Below are 23,957 nucleotides of genomic sequence, written 5' to 3'. Positions count from 1 at the left end.
AAGACATTTCAACTTGATTACAAAACTGAGCACACCTGGCCTCCGGAGGATTAGGCTGACAAGGCAGTTTCCCCATTTGAATCAGGTGTGGTGGAGCGAGGACGCTGCTGAAATGTGCTGTCCTCAGGTGAACGGACTGCCGCTCTCCTGAACACTCGCGTGTGTCATGAAACAGGCAAAAACAAACAAACTTTTTGAAGAAGCAGCTGGGTGCCGTGGAATTTGACCAAGTGCCGGGTTTCCTACAGGAGGAAGGCCGGCCAGAGGCTTGTTGTCGTCAGCCAGTGACAAGCTCCATGTCACCACACTTGACACTGCAGGGCACCACGGCTCTGTTTTCCCTCCCGGAGCACTTCCTGTAGTGGAGGAACTGCGCGCTAAGGGTGTGGGAGTGGAAGTAGAGAGCCGCGTCATGAGGAAACCTATGCGTGTTTTACCACAGACAACCTACCAAACAACCAAACAACCTACGCGTGTTTTACCACAGTATCCCTGTGTCGTATTGTTTTAGGATATAGTTTAAATTCAATAAAATATATATACATAGACATATTTTGTGTGTAAACCCAAAATATGTACTTGTTGCACATATTTTGCAACAAGTACATATTTGCACACTTCTACTGCAGCAGAAGTTCAGTATTTGGTGACCTCGTAGTGAATAAATATTGAGTCGCTGTTATTTTAGCCTCCGCATAATACACGCGCTCAAATAAAATCACATACGTCATTATTGAGCCACGGTCAATGCTTCACGTTCAAAAACTTTAACGTTGGCTAACTTTTTTTTTATTTATTTATTTATTTTGTTTTAATGACAGGGAAAGTCTGTCGGTTTCACTGTCCTAACTATTACAAATACAAGTTCAGAACTAAAAACAATAAGCATGTGAGCCACTCACTTGTGTCGGAGCTGAATGGTTTCTCCTTCACTGAATTGCAACTCCAGCGTTTCCTTCAGCAGTCGAAGCGTCCTCTTTCTTCATTCTCCGCTTTTAAAGTCTCGGGTTGTATCTCTGCACTCCATTATTTTATTCCCGGTTCAGCCTACCGCGGACGAAAATCTTTTTAAAATGTTACGCCTCGACGGGTCCTACTATCCCGAGGCAGAGAAAGTGTTTCGCCGACGCGCTGACTTGGAAGCGGTTTGCATATTTGGACACAATGTTGGGCCGGAGACAAGTCTCCTCCGAGAGCTGATCTGAGATCTGCGTTGTGACGGGTTTCCCTTTCAGATGCCGCCCACTTTGAGCTCTCATTGGTTGAAATGTGTTTGAGGCGGGCTTGATGAGAAGGTCCTCTTTGTGATTCGATGATTTTACCATCAATTAGCATGGCTCCTCGATACGACTGAAGAAAACAAAACCTTTGCAACAATGTCACTTGTTTGTAAAAGATCCCATTAGAGCCGCTGTAATCATTCAAAAATATGTATTGGTTTTAATCAAGCCGAATTTTAAACTGAACTTGTAGAGCAATAATTTTAATAACAATAATAATAACAACAACAAAAACAATAATAATAATAATAATAATAATAATAATAATAATAATAATAATACCTATTTGTTAAATAAACTCAATTTAATTGACAGCAATTTGTAAAGTTCTGGCGCTCACGTTACAAAATGGTGAAATATCGCCCTCTAGAGGTCAATTGAAGAGAAAACCCAATAGGTGGTCAAACTGTAGTGACCTTATTTTGAGAAATCAATGCAGATTTGATTATTTGACCATTTCGACTAAATTTTAAGACATCCAGAAAGAAAGAAGGAAAAAGAGAAAGACATTTTAAAACATGTCATCCCAGTAGATTTGTGGGGAAAGACATGGTGTGCCTGTGTGTACAAGTTGCAGGAATTTCGCTGACAATAGATGCCACCCCCATTCATAGGTCCTCGTGTTAATGCATTGAGAACCAGAGCCAATTGTGTCTTTTGTCCTCAACCTACAAAACGATGTGAGACACATTGTTTATGAACAATGACAAGCAGCTCTCATTTGAAACTTATTCTTTTCGAATAGAATGAATTCGACCTATTTTCATGTATCTGTTGACAGATATATGAAAATGGACAACAGGGCACATAGATGCTCTTTAACATGGATTTCGATATTTGAAGTCTTCACTTGTTTTTTTTTTGTTAGTTTTTTTTTTCAAGTCTTACTTATTAATTCATATTGTATTGACCCCTGCTTAAATACTTTCTACTTTATTGTAGTAGCTCTACATTCCAGTACACATAATCAACTTGCTTTGGGATAATACAAAAATTGTGAAATTAGTGTTTGATTTGGTGAACTCTGGTTCAGACATTATGCATTTAAAAAAGAAAAAAAGCTTTGATATAGCAAAGTTATTCAGTGAAGTGGATAAATATTTGATTATTTTCAATAAACATTGAACAAATGTTGATTGTAATGTCACAATTCCACCGCTAGATGTCAGGAGTGGAAAACTTCATTGCCTGCCTCATTCATTAAAGCACAAACTATCTGTTTTCGGTGGTTTCCAAATGATAAAAGTAAGCATTTGTTCTCGCAGTCATAACGGTATTGAAAAATAATCAATCCGAAAATGTGCTGATTTTAACTTTTCAAAAGATGTACTGTTTTAAATCAGTACATCGACTTCAGAGGGGGCGTTATGAGTTATCAGGAACAAGGTTGCCATGTTTGCCCATAATTGACGTTTGCGGCTCTCATGGTGTACATCCAAAGCTATCCAGTTTGACCTGTAACCAATTTATTTATTTATTTATTTATTTATTTATTTATTTATTTATATTTTTCTATTTTTTTATTTATGTATGTTTCCCCAATATAATTACATCTGACCGTAGTTGTTGTTTTTTTTTTTTTTGCAACTGTAAGAGTAATGATAATAAAACGGCATTAGAATGTGCATTGTTTTCATAAATGCATGTATAAAGAATTACTTAAGGTATCCAGCAAACGTTTGGATTTTGTTATTAGATGGTACTCATAAAGCATGGATTTCTGAAGATGATCCCGTATGGGTGCTTGCCTCCGACGTGGCAACCTGGCTCGCTGCTGAACTGTTCCGTTCTGCTGGAAGCGGTTGAGCTGTGTTTTCAGAGTGGGAGATGGACTGAGTGAGGGCGCTCTTCACACCAGCGCTCCCGATAGCATTGCTCTATGCCAACAGACGATTTCAGGTCGTCGAATCCCAAGAAAACATAGTGCCATTACCAAGTCTTTCACATCCCACTCTAAACACACTAACACGGCATTGATGGTAATGTATGCAAGGAAACAACCGAGACTCGGCGATGGGTAAACATCCTTCTCTTACGTTACTTATTCTAATTTTTTCCCCCTTTCCTCGTAGCTACGCGTTGACAATCCGCCATTTTTGCCGAAACCAAAATAAGTATTTTAAAACTTGGACGTGCTGCTTTCGCGGCCTCGTAAAGTCGTGTTTCGACGTTAGCACTGAAAGCTTCTCACTCTTTGCCGTTTTGTTTTCTATTTTCAGGTGCGACCGAAGAGATTCTCAGCCCTATCAGGTACTTGTTAGCTCCCCGTAGCCTGCTAGCTCGCTAGCAGCAAATAAGATTAAAATGGACACTCTAGCTCGGGCTTCTGGAAAGCACGGGCCTCAGTCGGTGCGGAAAATAACACCAAAAAGTAGTGGGCATGCTACCCGAAATAAGGGACAAAGCATGGGAAATATCCACAACGCAAACATTTGAATGTCAACAGAACACATAGAGACATGAGTCCGTCGAAGGAAGAGGTTTAGGGTCAGGGCAGAGGGAGTTTTACTGCAGATCAAAGCTAACGATAGCTCGGTGCTGTTAGCCTTCTTGCTAGCTGTTTCGATCAGGGCCCGACCGCAATCTGTCATTTTAAGGATAAAGTCAGCTTAGCTTTTAACACAGGAGTCGTAAGAATATCTTCTCAACACCAACATTTTCTAACCAAAACACGCACACACAAAAAAAATCGGTTGACAGTGGAGGCCATTCGTCGTCTGTGTTTTGAAATGTTGTTTACCTTCGCTATTACATAATTAGCCATCGTAATTATATATTTAAGTGTTTAAAACGCTCAATTACGCCTCGATATGCAACAAATTTGAAGAGTTAATTAGCTTTGCTATGATTTAAGCTGCTAATTTCAGATAGCCGCAAAAGGTTTAGATTCTTAACTTACAGTGAAAGATTGCAAAAAAAACCCCAACAAAAACCTAATATCTGTCAATATGTGATTGACTAATATAAGTGGAAAAGTCTACAACAAATAACTAGAATCATACCACTCACCGCTAATGGGACTGATATTTTAAGAAATCTTGATTATGTCAATTTTGGACTCAGATTTTGAGAATGTTTTGTGGCTTGTTGTGTGCTAATTTTTAGACATAAAAAAACAGAAAAGCAAAACATGATATTTGCGTTTGATGTAAAGTAAGATAAGGCTTGTAGAACAGCAGTGGATTGGTAAAAGTTAAAGTGACACCAGAGTTTACAACGCTCTTTTCTTAACAAACCGTGCTACGTATTGTGAGAACGGCTGGGTATCACAGACTTATAATACATTTGCTTTAGCAGTGATTCTACATTCCAGTACACATAATCGTACTGGAATGTACGATTATCAAAAGTATTACTGTACTTTCAATTTAAAAGTATAGTAATAGAGCTGGCTAGGGAGCTGTGACAACTGGAAGCCGGTTTGCAACTTTGGCGACCAGATGACGGCGAGCTCCTTCCTTTTCGTGTCTCCAGACTCTCAAGTATTCATCCAAAAGCCATCCGGGAGGGGAACACCGCCACGAGAAGACGCGCGACCCCACAGAGGTCACCCCTCCCTGCAAAATGCTCAGGAGGTCAGACAGCCCGGAGAACCAGCACACGGACGGCATGGGCCACAGCAGGGCGAAGGCTCTCCACATGCACCGCGTCAGAGAACGGGACGGAGGTGAGGAGGCCGATGGTGTTCACACACACGTTCCGGGGTTTTAAAGCCACACACCTACGCAGTGGGATGAAGCGACTAACTCTACTTCTCTTCGGTAGGGGGGGAACAATCCATAGATGAACCAACGTTTTAAGAATTTTGTTGAGTTTTGCAGCGTCTTGTGAATTTTTAGGAGGGAGTCGGATTCAAATATTGAACTAATTATGATAAATTGAACTTGTTAACTTTCAGTCTGATTAATATTTTTGAAGTGCAGTTTGGCTTACGTAGACGTCAAAATCCATTTTATTTTTGTTGTATTTGGTGTTTTATTTATTCAAAATGTGGAAGCTTCTCAACCTTTGACAAGACAAAATTGCATTATTATAAAATTATATTATTTGAAAATGGCCTCAAAACAACAATATTTATTCCAATAATTGCTGAAACTGTTTATTGTCCAGTAAAATGTATTAATGTGACAGGTTTGTTTATTTATTTTTTTAAGTTTGAACATTTCTCTTTTTCTCAAATTCGCTTATTTGCAATTCAGGCTGTTGAAGCCATGCTTGCAGTTTCGAGTTGAGTTATAAAGTGAAATGACTTTTAACTTTAGTAGCTTCAGAACACCGGCAGTTTGTTTTTCCCTTCCCAATTTTTAATGTCAAAACGTTTTCAGACCCATGCTGAGGTAAATTCCACCATCCAGGGCTCATCACTGCTCCACTGGTGATCTCTTAACACCCAGATCAGAATTAATTGGTGGTTTGACGTACATAGTCGTTTTCGTTAACCCGGGCTTTCCTCCAGGCGCTGTGTGGACTTTCTGAACAGCTATCATTTTCAGCTTCATTTGGACATTTCTGCAGACACTTCATTCATGAATCAAATGGAGCTCATTGTTTGAATGACGAGGTGGGGGAAGAAAAGTAATATGTAGCTGCAGGAAATGCATATTTATACAGGTATGGTGATCTTTATATGTATTATGTTATTGACAGAGCCTGAAGAAATAGTTTCTTTTTTTGGTATCAGAATTGGGGTTAAATCTGAAATCTATAATTTTGGATGTTTGGTTAAATTGACTTGATACTAGACTAGACATTAGTTCAGACCAGAATTACTATTAACTCATAAATTGCAAAGATTAAAGGCTGAAAATACTTTGTGTCAAACTGAAATACAGTCAGCAAACATCGAATCACTGTTTACATTTTCTATGTTGTACTTAAAGATATGTGTTTTGTTTTAAGATTGTTTGTGCAGTCAGCTTATGGAAGATCCAAAACTTTTAAGTGAACCATATTTGCAGCTTGTGGTCTGGGACATAATTAAGAAAAAGCAGCGGTAAAATCATGGAAACTGTTGCAAACAATTTATGCTAATATTTTAACAGAATCGCCTCAGAGCCGAGTTGAATTTTCAACTTTCATGACTATTAAAACTATAACTTTTCTGCTCCAAACGAACATGAGAATGATGTAACAGGCAAAAGATGATTCTTATGAAAATTAGTTGGCAGGACTTGCCATCCGGGAAGCTGAACGCATGGACAGAGGAGTGCACTGTTTCCTCCAACACACACAGACACACACACACACATTTACGTGAACGAGCAGAGCTTGTCGTTCCCAGCGGCGTGATGTGATGTACGTTGAGAAGCAGAACATGCATCTTTAAGTTGAGTCCAGCAAACGGTCGATGCTGAGAGGAATCAAGCTAGCATTAGCATGCCACATCAGCAGGCTGTAGTATGAGATTTAGTAAAGAAGTTGCCTTCCTCCCTTGAGCGGTCAGCAATATTTCTACTGGGTTTATGTGTCTGGAAAGAACCGGTCAGTTGGGTTGGTGTTTTATTACATCACCTGTTGTCGATCCACAGAAAACGCTGCTGAAGGTCGAGGATTTTTTTTGTGAGTTGAAGTAAGCTTTTGATCAAATTCAACGTTGCTGGTTTATATTCCAAGTTTTAATATTTTCCCATATTGGTTCTAAGTTTTAACCTTCTAATGTAAGCTTGTGAAAGTGACTTCAACTGGTAGCCCTGCAGGTGAGGGAGCCACAACGTTTTACTGTTTTTTGCAGCAGTTTACATCGTTGTCACGCTGCAGTTTAGACGCGTCTCCCGTTTTTACTGTTAACCAGTTTAAGGTGGCGGATATTGCTGGACAATAAAGGTCAAGCTACTAAAACCTTTCCTCAACCTTCATCTCCCAGAATGCTGTGCAGTTTTAGATCAGAGTTTAGTCAAATTAATGAAAATGCTGTCAGATGTATCATGTATTGATATTAATCACGTTTCTATTGTGATATACATTATACACTTTTATCCAGCCATAAGTCACAGGAGGGAGTCTTTGAGTTGCAACATTGACTTTTCTCATAGCGAGCATGCATGTACGACAGTGGAGAGAAAAAACTCCCCTTAACAGGAAGAATCCTCCAGCAGAACCAGAACCAGGCCGTCTGTCTGCCAGACAGAGCAGAGGCTCAGAAAGAAACAAATTAACTGACGTAGGATTTTTTTTTTGATCATGAAAGTAAAAAGCTAATATCGTGTCAAATAAGAGATTTGAAAGAGAAAAAAGTCAGTTTGAAAAACATTTGCTCTTGAAATGCAAAAATAATTTTTCTGAACTTGAGTCACTGTCATCACCAAAATAGTTAAAATCGAAATTATGCAATAACATTGCATAATTTGCATAAAAGATCTGCAATCCTCTTTTTTTATTATTTAAAAAAATATATATATATTCAGGCAGCCAGAACTGTTGCTTTAAATTAAACAACCTTTTGTCTTATGCTACAATAAAATAAAGCTCTTATAAAAATTCTGTTTTTTTTTTTTTGTTTTTTTTTTTGCATAAATCAGAATGTCAGACTCAGAAGATCAAAGTTTAGTTTGTGGCTTTCATGTTTGGTTTTCTGTGACTGGATCACTCACGTGGAGAGCACGCTGCTCTCTACATGACCTGCAGCATTGTTGCCATTTCAGAGCTGCTTCTCTAGCAATGTCTTTAAATTCCCCTGTAATTACAGTCACTTTTACATTTTTAGAATTGTGATGTTAAAGCAACTGGGCGTTTTGACAGCGTGTAGCGAAACATATGACGATAAACAGTATTGCAGGATATTCCTGTTCTAGGTGTACATCGTCACAAACAGAAAAATGACTCGATCGGAGATCTTGTTCAGGGTTCTGTCCAATTTCCTTTCTATGGTTTCTGTTGATGAACTTCTTCTCTCTGTGGACGAGTGCGTTTGGTTTGATCAACCAAAAAAAACAGCAGAAAAATATTGATTTCTGTATGCCGGTAATCTATTACATGACATGGAATTTGGATTTTAAACGATCAGATGTTAAGAACTGTGTTGACAAAGAACAGCCCATTAGCAAGAGTAGATTGTGAGATATTTTCTATATCTTATTAGAAGGCCATAACAGATATTCTATTACAAAAAATATTGCAAATCCTTGTCCTGGGAATTCCGAATTGATTCAGAATATTCCAAAATTGATTTCGAAATGCGTTTAAGTTGCCGCGAGTATACTGCGAATCGCTTTACTCGTCCACTCGGCTGCCGTATGTATTTTGAACAATTCTTTTATTTATTTATTTTCTTTTTAAAGAAAAGCTAGGTAGCTAAACAAACCTAATCCTGGTAATTTAAGTTACAGAATTTGGTGCACAAACCTGTTTTTGTTTAAATACAAACTGATGAATTTGGTGGAAGCCGTGTCCGAAATAAAAACCAAAAAGGACTGTCTGAATTCGAAGACTCCTCCAAATGCATCTTTCTTTTCCTCAGATTTAAAAGATGAATCTGGCGTATCCTTCACAACCCACCATATCCCATAATTTCCCAGAATTCATTGGGGGTCCAAAATAGGTGTTCAGGCAAGGCATTGGCAGTGAAGAGCTTTTAAGTTATTTTCTATGTACCACTTTAAATGACACTACTACCAATATTATTCAGTCAGGTGACATCTAGTAGTAAAATGTTTTGTTTACTAAAGTATCTAATTTATTTCTGAGCAAATCGATTTGATTGATTAAATTTAAGCCGTCAAACATAATATTCTCTCAGGACTGTTGTGGCGGCAGAGACTCCCAAATCCAGAATAGCATGTCAAAACACCTTGATCGCTAAGCTGGTATTACAAATAGGATCAGAAAATCCCTAATCGAAGTTGTAGATTGGCACTTTGTTTTTTATTGGCTGTAAGTACCTACAGAACACTTTGCATAAATAGACCCTCATATTTGTTTTGGTTATTTTTACCCAGAATGCCCTGCGCTTTAGTCCACTTCCTACCTTCGGAGCGGTCTCCGGTCCGCTTGGTGTTCACATTTGCATTCAAACAGTGTTTTTAGTGTGAAAGAAGCAGCTGGTACATGCATTTAACCAAGGAAGTACCTCCTTATCGTACTGAAAAATACAGATTTTACTGTGGATCCTGAATTAAAGATGAAACAAATGTCAAGAAATAAAGGCAGTGTGATGCAGAACTGCTGTCAAGTGAATGAAAGACAGAGCATCTATAAAGTATGATGGAGTATTAGGGCCATTGCAGAGGAGAAAACAAATTGAGGTGCAAGTTTAAAAAAAAAACTCTGAAATTTGGAAATCAATGTCAGAAATTCTCTTGAAAAAGCAAGAAAATTTTTGAGCTCCAAAACTGAAACATTTGCTTGAAAAATTTCAAATTTAGAAATCTCAGAAATGTAACTTTTAAAAACTAAAACATTTTGACTTTCAAAACCCAGAAATGCTTTTTTTTTCTAAAAATAAATTCTGAAATTAAACTCAAAATTTCTGAATTTGTTCTAGAAAATTTCTGAGATCAACCATAAAATTTCTTTGAGTTTTTTTTTTTTTAATTTTTGGCAGAAGTTTATTCCTCACTTTTTCCCCCCTCATTCGCAGTGGGACTAAATAAACCATCATGCAGGTGAAATGACAGGTTATTTCTGTAGTGTCTTAGGACACTACAGTAAAGCTAAATGCATCACAGCTGGATTGTATTGCGTTGTGCTGCCGTTTTGTCCCGCACTGGACGCGGGCATTTATGATGAATTTCTGTGTGTTTTCCTGCAGGACCCAGTTATTCTCCACAAGAAAATTCCCACAACCATAGTTCCCTCCATAGCTCCAACTCACATTCTAACCCCAGCAAGACATCAGACACAGTAAGTATTGTTTCTGCTGGAGCGCAAGAGCCGATGACAGACTGCTATAGAATTGATCTCAACAATGACCTCTAAGCGCATAGTTTCACACAAAAAAGTTCCAGTTTTATTTTCTGCACTTTGCAGTCATTTCAGACACATTTTTATTACTTGACGCAAAATAAAAACAAACCTAAATGACATCTTAATCAGAAAATCCTAAATGTTGGAAGCTGAAGTTGAGCAGCAGTAACAGGAACAGTCTTTTTCTCTCAGATTATATTACAGCCTCTTGCATCAGACTGTCACAATGTGAACGTTTGCCTTTTTCTCTCTCTGTCTCTCTCTCTCTTCTCGCTGCCCTTTGGGTTCTGCGTTACTCAACCCAGCCCTACGAGCCCGGCGACGACTGGTCGGAGCACATCAGCTCTTCTGGAAAGAAATACTACTACAACTGTAGGACGGAGGTGTCCCAGTGGGAGAAGCCCAAAGAGTGGCTGGAGAGGTAGCCGCGGGGACGAACGCACGGCGCTCTTGCGCGTCCCGTCCGTTGCGCTCTGTTGCCGTCTCACGCCGGTTGCTTTGTGTTCTGCAGGGAACAGAGGCAAAAGGAGGCAACAAAGAGCGCCGTTGTCAACAGCTTCCCCAAGGACAGGGACTACAGAAGGGAGGCCATGCAAGTCACGGCAGCCCCCGGCTTCACCGGACCCAGTAAGTACCGCGTCTGGTTCTGCAGCGCCGAGCTTTCGGTCTTTGATCTGCCTGTATCACAGATGCTTTGTTTTGTGCCGTCTTTGTTGAAGACGGCTTGCTTCGGCAGCTCAAAGGGTGATGTATTCCGATTGTGACTGCGGAAAGAACTGCTGGTTCTTTTTGGTTTTCATAACAAAGACTTTACCTCCACTATCCAGCCCACGTTGTTCAGTTTCAAGGTTTCTAAAGATGACAGGTCCAATATCGAACCAAGCTGTGTGCAACGTTTCGCCTTTAGGTTGCTTTTTGATTCAATCTGAGTTGCTGGTTTTAGTTGGCCAAAATGTTGCTTTCACAAGTTGCTCTGTTGTCTTTTGACTGATCTGAGGAGAAGTTGTACTGTGGGAACCAGCTCTGTTAACTATCGACTTAAACAGATAGAGGTTTAAGAGTCCTAAGTTTCAAATCTCTACCTGGATCTTTTTGCTTAGTTTTCAGATTACACAAAATGTTGCAGGATTACCGTACTGCACAGTTTTCTGTCGTTGACTACAAGTTCAGTCTAGAAGGGTTAAACTGTAACCAATCTGAGAATCATGCTTTATTTATTTATTATCTGCTTTTAGGGGGCTGTTACAGCAGGCATCCAGGGGACTGATGTGTTTTTGAGTTGATAAAGTTTCAAGTTTACAGGAAATTTGAAACTATCACCAGCTAGTTGAGTATTGTTGGGACTTCCACTAACACAAACTATAAAGACAAACATAAAAAAGAAAAGTAAATAATTTCCACTCTGATGTTTTTGAAGAGCAATTTTGTTTGATACTGTCTAATATATTGATAGTTTTTGTTGTGCATGGTTTTTATTTCTGTTTTATTTATTGTTTTTAGTCGTTTAGTTTTGATTATTTGAAATGTCTTGCTTGTTTATGAAATTTTTAATTTACTGTTCTTTGAGAAGACAAGCTTGTGTTATCATACTGTTATAATTGTTAAATTACTTGAAACTGGTGTCAAAACAACATTATCTCAATTATTTCTGGGACAATTTATTTATGGATTCAACGTTAAGAATCCCAGCAGTAACTGGGAACGTTAGGCTGCTTTTACAAAATTTATGCTGTCCTTTTCAGACAGAATTTCAAGTTTGAACAGAGCAGACATATCGTGTGTATGTCATTTTTCTTCCACAGACTTCAGTGCATTAAGATCCCAGGATGTGTTCAATGTTTTTGTGAAGCTGTTGCGTTTTTTTTTTTTTTTTGAAAGCAGGTTGTGTTTCTAAATGCAGCGTTCTTCTCCGATCTTCCTTCAGTCTGGAGTGTCGCTCATTTAAAAACGCCCACGATTCCACACAGTTTGGAGTGGCGGCTTTGAGACCACAGGAATCAAACATTAATGCCGTTGTGTAAAATGTCGCTGTTATTAATTAAAGCATTATGGATGCTGCTGTTTTGTTGGGCATAGATCTGTGTTTCTAGGTGAAAAGAACATTCCTGGAGTATGAGAAGAACTTGAGCGTCAGGACATATAATGTATGAAAAGGACCCATGAAAAGCCCAGTGCAGTTAATCGGTTATGTTTCCTCTTGGTCTATTTCTGTCAAACTCGGGGCTGTTGGGAAGCTAACTACCTTCCTTCTTGTTCTGGTGGTCATCTGTTTTGTTTGTAACATTTCCTGATCTCAGAGCCGAGGTTAAGCTACACTTGAATCCAGGCTACCACATGGTGTTCAGCGCTGATTATCCTTTTCAGAGACGGTTATCTCCACACCAGCTCACCAAGTTAGCAGTCTCCATCTCAGCAGGCTCTTGCTCATAGCTGCCGTGTTCTTCCATCAGTGAACTTGACGAGCTGCTATGTTCTGCATTTGTCAGTACAGCCGTGTGTCGACAGACTAAAACACAAATTCTGAGCACACATGGGGGGATTCTGTTTTAGAGTTTGGAGAGCAAGGTCTTGTTTTCTGGAGATACGAAGAGTTCTCAGAAACGACTGTAGCGCGTCGGCAGAGCAGCTGTGGTAAGAGGATCTCAATTTCTAATCCACAGTGTGAGATCTGTTTTTATTCACAAAATCAACTTGTTCAATTTTTTTCATATTTATTAATCCAAAAAGTGTGTAATTATGAAAGCAGTTGAAGAAATCAGTAGCAAAAATTTCACATTTACTGTTCAGGTTTCACAAATATCAGCGCTGTGTTTCAACAAAGGACTGAATGACTTTATGAGGTGTTTGTGATTTAAAAAAGAAAAACATCTTCAATATTATGTGCAAAAAGAAGAATCTGGTGTTCTTTCACATTTTGTAGAAGAAAATTTTGTTTGAAAGAAGCTGAAAGAAGCACCTTAATCTGTGTTTCCATTACAAATGTATGCAAAACATCAAATATAGAAAGTTATTTAAAAATGGATGACCTTTGACCTACTGGCATTTTAAACCTGACTTAATTACATTTCTGCTTAGTGAGAGAAATTGCATTTAGGTCATTACATTTTATTCTATCTGTGTTTTAATAGATTTGATTATTCATCTCTGTACATATATTGCATTTCTCTGTTCAGTAAATTTAAAAAAAAAAGTAAAATGGGGAAATATTGCGAATGTGGGGTTTAATCCAGTTTTTAGCTTGCATAAAGTCAAATAGAAAGTTGAAAACTTTTATATCCTTCCAAATATGGAAGTAATGAGTATGAAAGACAAATCTAAATCTACATTTTCCACTGTGATTCTGCATGAAAAGGTGCTCTTTGCGTATGTTACATTCTTGCTGATCCAAATGAATCTACAAATATATAACATAACATTCCTATTTATTGTATGTATGGGAAATTTTTAAAAATGGGTCTAAAGATGAATGTTACTGGCAGCAAAAAAAATAAAAATCTCTGTAATTCACTAAAAGTCTGCAACTTTTGCAGAAGTCTACAGCTTTTGCAGAAGGTTAGTGTACAGAGCTGCATCAGCTGTTTCCCCAATCGGCATTCCAAGAATTTGGACATTCAGAGTAAATTTGTGACGTAATCACAAATTTATACCATCTGATATATCCCCTCCTTCACAAGTTACAGGTCGACGATGCAAGTTTACATGTGATGTCGTTTGGCGTTAGTCTGCAAAGCGTTTGCTGTGACGCTTTTTGCTTTGCAAGTGGAAGAGTGGCATGTTTACAGCTTAACTTTTCACCTAGGAGTTAGATAGAGGACCATTGCCCTCTATCTAAGTGGAAATAATCTGTGTTGTAAAGCTTGTGTATTTGATGTATTAAATGAGAAAAGCTCACTGGTGAGGTATGTTCGATTCAATTAGAGGAAGGCTGATTCCTAGCACTTCGAAATTGTTTGGTGAGCAATTTAATCAAGCACTTAATGAGAAATGAGACTTTAGTTGTACGAGTGATTTAGTTTGACACTCTTTATAACTTCCTGTTCAAGCTCAATGTCTCCTAAGAGAGTTTAACAAGTCAAATGAAATCAATTGAACATGTGGCACATGGTGCAGCTTGGTAATGTGTGAATGAGAAGAAATTGTAACATGAAGTCAGAGATCCAGCTGTACAAAGACTCGTTTTTTCTTACTTTCTGCCAGCCACTGATTGATCCAGAAGCATATGATATATATCATATGTCATAACGGGTGATTTTATACCATCTGATATATCCCCTCCTTCACCGCTGCAGCTACAGGAGCCAGGCTGTCCTTTTTAAACGACAGTGTGTCGGTTTAAGCGTTAGCTTCTGGGCTCTTCCTGCTCTCCTGCCTCTGAGCCCAAACTCCTCATCTCTGCCTCAGAACAGAACTTCAGCCTTCACCTTGTCCACGAAATGGTCCCAGAGGCTCGTTCTGAGGTTGCTGCACATGCAGCTGGCCATCTTAGTTTTTGTCCAGCGGTTGTTCAGGTGAGCCTCTGTAGGAGGCTGATTGTCAGACTGCTTGTATGGACTTTGAATCGTGTTGTTGAAGAAGATATATTCTTCCTGTGGTTTCCATCAGCATGTCAGTTTTAAAGGGGCAGTATTGTATAACAATCTGGTTTTTTGAGCTTTATGTCATGTTAAGCTCAAAAAACATGCACAGCTTAATGTGTTGTATTGAGCTTTTTTTTTTTTCAGGCATGATTGAGAAATCCTTTAATCTCCCTTAGCAACCATTCAACTGTTCAAAGTGTGGACCTAGAACCATCTTTGAGGCTCCTTTGACTAGCAATTAGCAAACACCTGGTGGAAAAAAAAACTGTTCAAAGGTTAATAGACGAACCATATTACTGAAGGTAACATGGTTCAAAGTACTCCTCCTTTTCTCTCCCCACAGAGTCGACTCAGGTGGAGAAGCCCTCAGCGGCTCTGCCCAGCCAGTCACAGTCCTCCTCCTCGGGTGCGGGGAGCGTGAACCCTTCATCGGCGCCACCAGGCTCGTCAGCGTCCACCGTGCCCGTCTCCCCGGTCCTACAGTCCTCCACGCCCCCCATCCTTCAGGACCCCAACCTGCTCCGCCAGCTTCTCCCAGCGCTTCAGACGGCCCTGCAGCTCAACAACGCCAGCGTGGACATGGCGAAAATCAACGAGGGTAAGAAACAAGTTACAGGTCGACGATGCAAGTTTACATGTGATGTCGTTTGGCCTTAGTCTGCAAAGCGTTTGCTGTGACGCTTTTTGCTTTGCAAGTGGAAGAGTGGCATGTTTACAGCTTAACTTTTCACCTAGAAGTTAGATAGAGGACCATTGCCCTCTATCTAAGTGGAAATAATCTGTGTTGTAAAGCTTGTGTATTTGATGTATTAAATGAGAAAAGCTCACTGGTGAGGTATGTTCGATTCAATTAGAGGAAGGCTGATTCCTAGCACTTCGAAATTGTTTGGTGAGCAATTTAATCAAGCACTTATTGAGAAATGAGACTTTAGCTGTGCGAGTGATTTAGTTTGACACTCTTTATAACTTCCTGTTCAAGCTCAATGTCTCCTAAGAGAGTTTAACAAGTCAAATGAAATCAATTGAACATGTGGCACATGGTGCAGCTTGGTAATGTGTGAATGAGAAGAAATTGTAGTTTTCCCAACTAATGGAAGTGATTTTTCTGAGTGAGTTTGAAAAGTGCAATTTAATTGAGTGAGTGAATAGAATGAGAGCCAACCTTATAGAACTAAGCAGCCTTCTTGATCAGGGTGGGAGTTGTTTCCTGTCCTCATCGATCACCTGATTGAACTTGTTTTCATGCCGAAAGGAACAGTTATCATTCCAAGATATTTACTCTTAGTAAATGACTTAAACCACAGTCAGCCCTTGCTCATAAGGGAGACTTCATTTTGACCTTTAATTTCAGGTTTTTCCTCCAGAAAGCTTGCTGGTCCCAGTAATGGGGCCCAGGCCAGCAGCAGCCTGCCATGTTTTTGTGTTAAAGCTTAAAGTTGACCGGAAATTTGACTTTGTGATTGTGTTACTATTGACAATGCTAATCCAAATTAGTCAGCTAGGGGATCATAAGACAAAATAGGTCATGCTGGTCATAGATATTTAAAACTTCAAAAATAAATAAAAAAAATAAAACATAAAGTAAGAGGAGTGAGAATATTTTAATAAATGTTTTTTGGTCACAAAACTTATTGCATTAAGTTTCCTTGTGTTTTTCTAAATCTTGCTGTTTTGTAGGATTTACAAAATAATGTCACAAAAATAGTCCATTTTTGTAACATTGTCTGTAATAATGCTTGCTGTTTTGTGTTGGCTGGGATAAGTTATTTTTCCCAAGTGAACAAATGCAGATTTGTGAAAAATAACTGTCTGTGATTGGCTGGTGGTGTGGTTTCTTTATCAATTTACAAGCACAGACGCAGATCACATTGCCAGAACACACACATTGAGTGAGCGTGCTGAGATGCCACACATTATTCCTTGTGGACAAAGATGCATGCGCTCACATCAGTCTCACTGCTAGCTCAACGCCAATCTCTGGAAGCCCAACAAATCTATAGTTGCGTGTGAACCACTAAATACTTGACACATTTTCTACATGCTACACACCCAGCTTTACCTGCTTTTTTGATCACTGACAATGCTGTATAAAGAAAAAGTAAATCAACAACAATTAGCCTGAAGCTGGTTATGATTTGCATGGAAGTGTTGGACCCAGTCGGTAAGACTTTTACTATGTAGCATTTAAAATAAGAAACCTGATGAGTCACTTGCTGAAAGTAGTGTGTTTAGCATCCAGCGGTGGAGCTTCAATAATCATATCAACAGCATTTTTTATCATGTTACAGTTTGCCTTTTGTGTTACAGTTTGCCTAATTTGTATTCAAATGACAGAGGGGACAAATCACAGCCCTGTGGGACACCTGTGTTTAAGACAGGACACTGGGAATAAATGTTGATGCAATCTCATTGTGAAAAACCCCTCTATTGTCAGAATTATAAAATTACTGCTTGCATTCCTATTTTCTTTTACACTTTAAAAAACGTGGGGTTGAATTGTGTGAAAAGCAGATCAATAAAAATGCTGTTCACCACAGACCTTATCCAGAACAGCACCTTCAACTCCCCGCTGGAACCAGATCAGCACTGCTTACTGAACATTTGCTTATTACAGATCAGGTCTGTTGGGTAGACTTTTACTGCCAAATTTTGATGCATATTTCTAGCAGCTGAGATGTTGAAGTTGACAAAGTGTAGCGGCGACATTATTATAAAAGAGAGAAGAAAAAAGAAGTATGGAGTGCACCAATAAGTCGGTCACAATTTTCTTAAATTGGTTCGGAATCTGATCCATCACCAACATGTTTTGTGGTTTTCTTCGTTTCTGTAGTTCTCACAGCTGCTGTCACACAAGCTTCATTACAGTCGATGCTCCACAAGATCCTCACAGCTGGACCGTCAGCTTTCAACATCACTACTATCCTCTCCCAAGCTGCTCAGCTCTCTAACCAAGGTAAAGGAAGTTGAACGTCAGCTGAAAGGAAGCGTCGTGCTTCCAGTTGCTGTTTCTGCCAGGTCGGCTCGTTGCGGGTCCCTTACGGTTTTGTTTCTCCCAAAAGCTCAACAATCAAATCAGTCACCGATGTCTTTAACGTCAGACGCCTCATCGCCGAGATCCTACGTGTCGCCCAGGATCAGCACGCCGCAGACGAACGTCGGCTCTTTAAAGTCTCACCTCAGTGCACAGCCCGTCATCTCACAACCCAAAGTAAGCAGGAATGCACCAGTCCACTTTGTTTTTTTTTTTGTTTGTTTTTTTTACTTCCGATACGGATATCTGGGGTTTAGTACTGATCTTATACAGCAAATCAGTGCTGAATTGACTTGAAATGTTGTTTTTTTTTTAAACACAGACAGAAATGTATTGAATTACAAGTTTATTTGATAACTCTGCTTCACTAAACACACTTAAATACACCGATAGCTTCATAAGCTAGCTAGCTTGGTCAAACATGTAAAAAATCTTTTTTTATTTGTTCTGTGAGTGGAATTATTAGTGGACTAGCAAATGGAAAATAAATAATAAAGAAACTGAAACTGACTACACAACAGGTTAACTGTAAAAATAAACTGCAGTAAATCTTTCAAATGGTTCAGAAAGTGCAATTAGAAATTTTAAATATAATGTAGAAGATATAATAAAGCATGATGTTACTCGGATCACAAAGCGTAGAATCAAACTGAATAGATCTGCCCTGATGAGTCAGGCAAAATATCATCAATAGAGATTTTTGTTTATTCCTATATCAAGACTGATACAGACATTAATATCGTTTCAGTGCCTCTATTAGTAACTCACTAAAACATCACTGCTTTTATGTGCTATTTTTTTGTCTTGCTTTACAAGAAGTGAAAGTAGTGATATGAATATGCAAAGCGGCATTTAGCACAAACGAGCGCATGTGTTGTCTCGGAGCTAACCACACCACAGAGTGATTCGATGTTCTGTTCAGGTAGAGTACCAGTGACACCAGCTGATTCCAGTGATGTTAAAGAACCTTGACTGGAACGGGTCGGCGTTTTGTGCTGACGCAGCGTTTCCAACTTGCGTTTCAGGTGAGCACGCCAGCGGCGAAGCAGCCGCCTCATTCCCAGCCCTCGTCTCAGCAGTCGCTGTCGAGCGAGAAGCCGCACGGTCACGACGCCACCGCGGCCTCCCCACGCACACTTCAGCGCCAAGGGTCAGTACCGACACCGCCGGACTCAGCTGGTTGACCCCTAACCTTAGCTCACTTACTGCCTGTTGCTCCTGCTCCTTCCTCCAGTGGAAGGGCAGTTTGAGCTCAGCCAGTGTCTCAATGTGTTCTGTTGTTGCACCACCTGCTGGTCATCAGTGGAACAAAGAGAAGCTGCTTTATTTTGATTCCCTGCATCAGAGCTGCTGCTTCAGTCTGAGAGCTGTTATTGATCCCTATAATCACAGGTCATCAGTTGTATTAGGCTTGTCGCAATAAACCAATTGAATGCGTCATCAATTGGGGGTTTTTTATCAACCAAAAACTGAATGATAAAAGCCTTCAGTCTGGTTCTTTGGTCTCATCTAAACTTTTCTTTAAGGATAATTTGGTTTACAGACTCATAATTCACTTTATTAGTTGTTTCTGTGGTTTTGTGTATTTTTTTTAAGAATATTTAAAATGTCTTTGTTCAATGTTAGAAATTAAGGTATTGATCTCTGTGAATGTTTTCTTGTATTATTATCCCGTTACCATTAAGTTACTTGAAAATTGTCTCAAAACAACAATATAATAATTTCTCACAATGACTTCAGTGACAGTTTATCATCATCTGACCGTGATATTGTGTTACTGTCGCCCTGGCAACCTGTCTAGGGTGTACCCTATTGTATATCCAAACCATATATATATATATATATATATATATATATATATATATATATATATATATATATATATATATATATATAATTGTCACATTAATGATGGTTGCAATGATTTCCATAAGGCAATAGAATCTCATGCCATCACTTTCTCTTTCATTTATTAACTTAATTTTTTTAAGTTCTGTTTACTTTTTCTAGCTTCAGAGCTGAAAGCATAGTTTTCTCATAGTTTTCTCATGCAGACGTGTCTAAATGTTCTTAAAGCTGTAGTTGTGCTGAGTGACACTAGCAGAAACCTGATTCGTCAGAGCGTGAGCCGACCTGCTCCACAGTAGCAGCCTGCTGCATGCTCTTGACATCGTCAGCGCTGAATTAATGCCACATTAATCTTCTCAACTATTTCTAAAGTCAAAGAATTAAACAGCTGTTTTTCTAGACCTGTTTTGAATTCATAAATAGAGATTGTTGCTGCCAATGAATTTGTTTGTGTCCTAAAAGGACATTTTACAGAGTTTTAAATAAGATGCTGACTCATCTTTAATTTTATATTTGTATATGAGATACTGATCAAATTTAGCAGTTAATATACTCCAAATCAGAACATTTTACAAAAGGACCGTTCTGCCGCCTTTTCTGCCTCACAGATCAGGGTTTCAAATGGGTTTGAAGTCGGATGTTGTGAACTTTAGATCATCATCAAAGTTTTGACGCTTTGTGGTTTTGAACTTTTACAAAGAAACCAAAAGATCAGAAACTACAAACAGAATTTCAGCTCTGGATTTTATAGTGGTTTTAATCTTTGTTTAAATATGAAGTGTTAAATAGTTTTGTTTTTGTTTAACTTCCCTTCTGAAGCCAGCTACACACGTTTTGCAGAATTTTGTAAAATCCGACAGATGGTTTTAGAAATGAGTTTTCTAAAATTAAAATCTGTAGAAACTGAGTTTAAAAAAGCAGAGGGTTTTACTCTGATCCTTGAAGTTAAAACATAAAAAACAAAAGCAAATCATTACATTCAATTTTAAATAGCTGATATTGTGACAGGTCTCCCTAATTCCATTTGCAGTTTGCAGTAAAATAATAGGTTTTATGTTTTTTGTTTTGTTTTGTTTTTAAACCCACCACTTTTCCCCCTTTGGTCATTTCAGATTGTGTGTGAACAGCACATCAAATTCTTACCTTCAGCATTTAGCAGAAGTCTCCTCCTGAAACTTACCGAAAACGTTGCTTTCTGAATAAAACCTGCAGGAGGTTTAGAGGGAGGCGCTTCTTTCATGAACGTGTTTTCCGTTTTCTCCTGTGAACTGCAGCAGTCAGAGGAGTCCCTCTCCTGGACCCAACCACGTCGGCTCCGGCAGCAACGCCTCCAACGCGGCCTCGGCTCCCCCCGGCGCCTCGGCGGTGCGGCCCTCCTGCTCCCTGACCCCCACGCTGGCCACCCACTTTAATGAGAACCTTATCAAACACGTGCAGGGGTGGCCTGCAGAACATGCAGAGAAGCAGGTCAGGACCTCCTGAAATCTTTTTTTTTTTTTTTTTTTAAACATTGCACAACCAAACATTCTCAACTAACATTATGCATCTAGTAATAATACTTAAAGTAAGTTTTAACTAATTATTTAAATGAAGACAGTTAAGACCCCGGTCTAACTGAGGAAGAGGATTCATCAGTTTTAGTAACGTTCTCTTAATGTCGATGTTGAGTCCAAATGCCATTAACTCAGTTTTATCATTATTGAGCAACGCATAATTACCAGACATCTGGGTTTTGATGTCTAAAAGACGGAGGGCAAGTTTAAATGTAGAGAGCTCTGAAGGGTCGACAGCCACATGAATCAGGGAATCATCTGCATAGAAATGAACAGACTTTGAATTCAGGGTTTCTCCTAGAAAATGTGCTTAGCCTGGCGCTAGCATCCAGCAGCTTACCATGTTTTTGAGTCAAAAAACTTGGTGAACTCCCTGAGGAACACCAATGGGCTGACCTGTGGCGTGATCTCTTCCAGGCGTCCAGGCTACGTGAAGAGGCCCACAGCATGGGCAGCATCTGCATGTCCGAGAATTGCACTGAGCTCAAGAATCTGCGCTCGTTGGTCAGAGTCTGTGAAATCCAAGCTACGCTGCGGGAGCAGAGGTGAGAGCGCCGGTCGCCCTCAGTCACGACTCGGTCAAAACATCCACACGTCTAACTCTCTCCTCTCTCCATCTCTCTCCCCTCAGGATATTGTTTTTGAGACAGCAAATCAAAGAACTTGAAAAGTTGAAGAATCAAAATTCCTTCATGGTTTGAGAACTTTTGGGTCGAGAGTTATGTTTTTGTTTTGTTTTTTTCTGGGGGGGGTTTATGGAAGGGGGGAAACCCATTGCACATAGTTGAAAGCTGGAAAGAAAGCAGTTGTTCGGTTCCTCTTGAACCCAGTCTTAACACACACATAAACACACACACACTCTCTCAGCGAAGTTTGAGTCGGGTTGGTTTGGACCGTTGGACTGGGAGACCTGAGAGGGAGAACCGAGGAGCTGTTGTTGGAGGAGGGGGGTTGATTCACAAGACTTTGGTTTTTGTGAAAACCCGTGGTGGGGGAGGGTGGAAAAACATTGTAGATTTCTTGTAGATGTTATTATCTATGTTGTAAATATGTTTTGTAGATTGAAGCCATGGAAAGCCATGCCTATCAAAGCTTTTTGGACATCCAGACTAATCAACGCCTCGGCGGCTCCGGTCCTTCACGTTAACTCATCTGACTTCACTCTGTCACTTCACAAGATCTCTGAACCATTGAGTCAGCTGGTGTGTGTGTGTGCGTGTGTGTGACTGAGTGAGTGTGTGGCCTGCAAGCTGACTTAAAGGTGTTTGAGGCATGGAATCAACCAGAACAATCTCTTCAGCTGGTCAAATCTGGGTAAACTCACCGGTTCCTGCTCCCAATGCTTCAGTGATCTGCTAGCAGCTTCTGTTGGCCCTGCATTATCCAGTCTGAAAAAAAAAAAATATCAGTGCCTGGTGGTTGGTGAAGTGAGTGATTATTTAAAAAAGAAAAAAATACAAAAAGGAAAAAAAAAATAAAATAAAAATCCATCGTGGGATGTGACGGCGTGCTGCTTTGGACCATTCCCGGTAACCTCCACCACCCCGCCCTGGCTTCCTGACCCACTCACCCACCTACCTGCCCCGCCCGCCCGCCGCGCCACGCCTCTTTCTCTGACACATCCCACCTTTCTGTGCTGTTGCTTTACTTTCTTCTCCTTTGGGTTCCCTCTCTGTCATCTGTTCCTCTCTTCCCCCTCCCACACCTCTTGACTTTTCAAGTTGAGGTTGCGCCTCTTGTTTTTTTTTTTTTTTGTTTGTTTGTTTTAGTTTTTTCATTCCTTTGTACAGTTGCTAACATAACAGTGGAGTTTTAAGAGACGGAATTAAAAAATAATAATAAAAAAAGAACAAGAACAAAAAAAAGGTTTTATTTATAAGAGTTGTAGTGACGAGCGGAAAATCACAATGACAGCCACACATTTTCACCAGCGCCCCGGTGGAGGAGCGGTAGGACGGCCTCAGCAGGTCCAAGGTGGGTGCATGTGGAGCACCTCTTCAGTCAACGCAGGGCAGCGAGAGGTCAAAGCTCAAATGTGAAATGTACGTATTGTAATAAACATGTTAAACTAAAGCTTGTATGTTTTATTGGTGCCTGGTTGGGAAGCGTTTCTGTAAAGAGACACTTGGGAGTTCACCTCTGATATGACTTGTAAGAAATCTTATTTTGCCTTGACATTTGGCCTCTGGCTCCTGAGGAACTCCTGCTTTTGTTTTTTTAAACTGCCTACAGGAAGTTATCACATCTCTCCCATTAACCGTTTAATGAAGTTTTTATTAGCGTTTCACTGAGAAGTACCTGGTATAAGAAGCTCAGCATATTTGCAGTTCCTCCAGGTGTTTGCTAGTTGCTACCGGCTAGTCTGAAGGAGCTGGGTGGGGCTGTTCTTCGCAGATCCCACCAAAGCTTTTACAAACCTAAACTTTTGCCAGATTAGAGGGTTTCTCAAATATGAATTAACAAATCAAGGTAACGTTCCTGGAATGGTTTCATGAGGGAATAACTTTATAACAGTTTATTTTTGCATAACGCTGCCCCTTCAATAACATTCTGAATATACGAGCAACTGTCGCCCTTAATGCATCGTTTACAATTAAAATGTGCCTCCAGAGCAGCGCTGTTACTTCCCACCTGCTTCATAAAGAGGGCAGTTCCTCTGGCGACACCTGCTGATGCTTTACTGAACTGCAGTTTTCCTGAACCGTTTTACCGTTTTGAGTGAGAAAATCTATTATTTTTAACAATAGGACCGTTTATTGCAGCTCGT

At 39.7% G+C, this 23,957-nt stretch overlaps 2 protein-coding genes across 2 annotated transcripts in view; one reads left to right on the top strand and one right to left on the bottom strand.

The window, feature by feature from the left end:
* The window catches only part of mpp7a (MAGUK p55 scaffold protein 7a), a 73,097-nt gene extending 71,937 nt beyond the window's left edge, over window positions 1-1,160 (bottom strand). Inside the window, 1 exon segment of the mRNA XM_055037306.1 lies at window positions 903-1,160. The gene's annotated coding sequence lies outside the window, so the exon portion shown is untranslated.
* Window positions 1,161-3,066: 1,906 nt separating this feature from the next.
* waca (WW domain containing adaptor with coiled-coil a) lies at window positions 3,067-23,263 on the top strand. Its single transcript, XM_055037729.1, has 13 exons — window positions 3,067-3,297; window positions 3,500-3,530; window positions 4,755-4,947; window positions 10,027-10,118; window positions 10,487-10,602; window positions 10,693-10,808; window positions 15,102-15,356; window positions 17,589-17,711; window positions 17,818-17,966; window positions 18,815-18,939; window positions 20,912-21,104; window positions 21,608-21,735; window positions 21,822-23,263. The coding sequence occupies exons 1-13, from the start codon at window positions 3,257-3,259 to the stop codon at window positions 21,889-21,891; spliced, it is 1,632 nt and encodes a 543-aa protein (XP_054893704.1). The 5' UTR covers window positions 3,067-3,256; the 3' UTR covers window positions 21,892-23,263.
* The last annotated feature ends 694 nt before the right edge of the window (window positions 23,264-23,957 follow it).

The sequence above is a fragment of the Poeciliopsis prolifica genome, unplaced genomic scaffold, assembly GCF_027474105.1.
Source record: "Poeciliopsis prolifica strain line A6 unplaced genomic scaffold, Auburn_PproV2 SCAFFOLD012, whole genome shotgun sequence".
NCBI classification, from domain to species: Eukaryota; Metazoa; Chordata; class Actinopteri; order Cyprinodontiformes; family Poeciliidae; genus Poeciliopsis; species Poeciliopsis prolifica.
The sequence above is the reverse complement of the archived record's forward strand: the minus strand, read 5'-3'. Positions and strand labels throughout refer to the sequence as shown.

Coding starts and splice junctions, on each gene's coding strand:
- waca (XM_055037729.1), top strand. CDS start 3,257: ATGGTAATGTATGCAAGGAAACAACCGAGACTCGGCGATGG. Junction 10,119..10,486: donor CCAGCAAGACATCAGACACA/GTAAGTATTGTT, acceptor TACTCAACCCAG/CCCTACGAGCCCGGCGACGA. Junction 10,603..10,692: donor CCCAAAGAGTGGCTGGAGAG/GTAGCCGCGGGG, acceptor TGTGTTCTGCAG/GGAACAGAGGCAAAAGGAGG.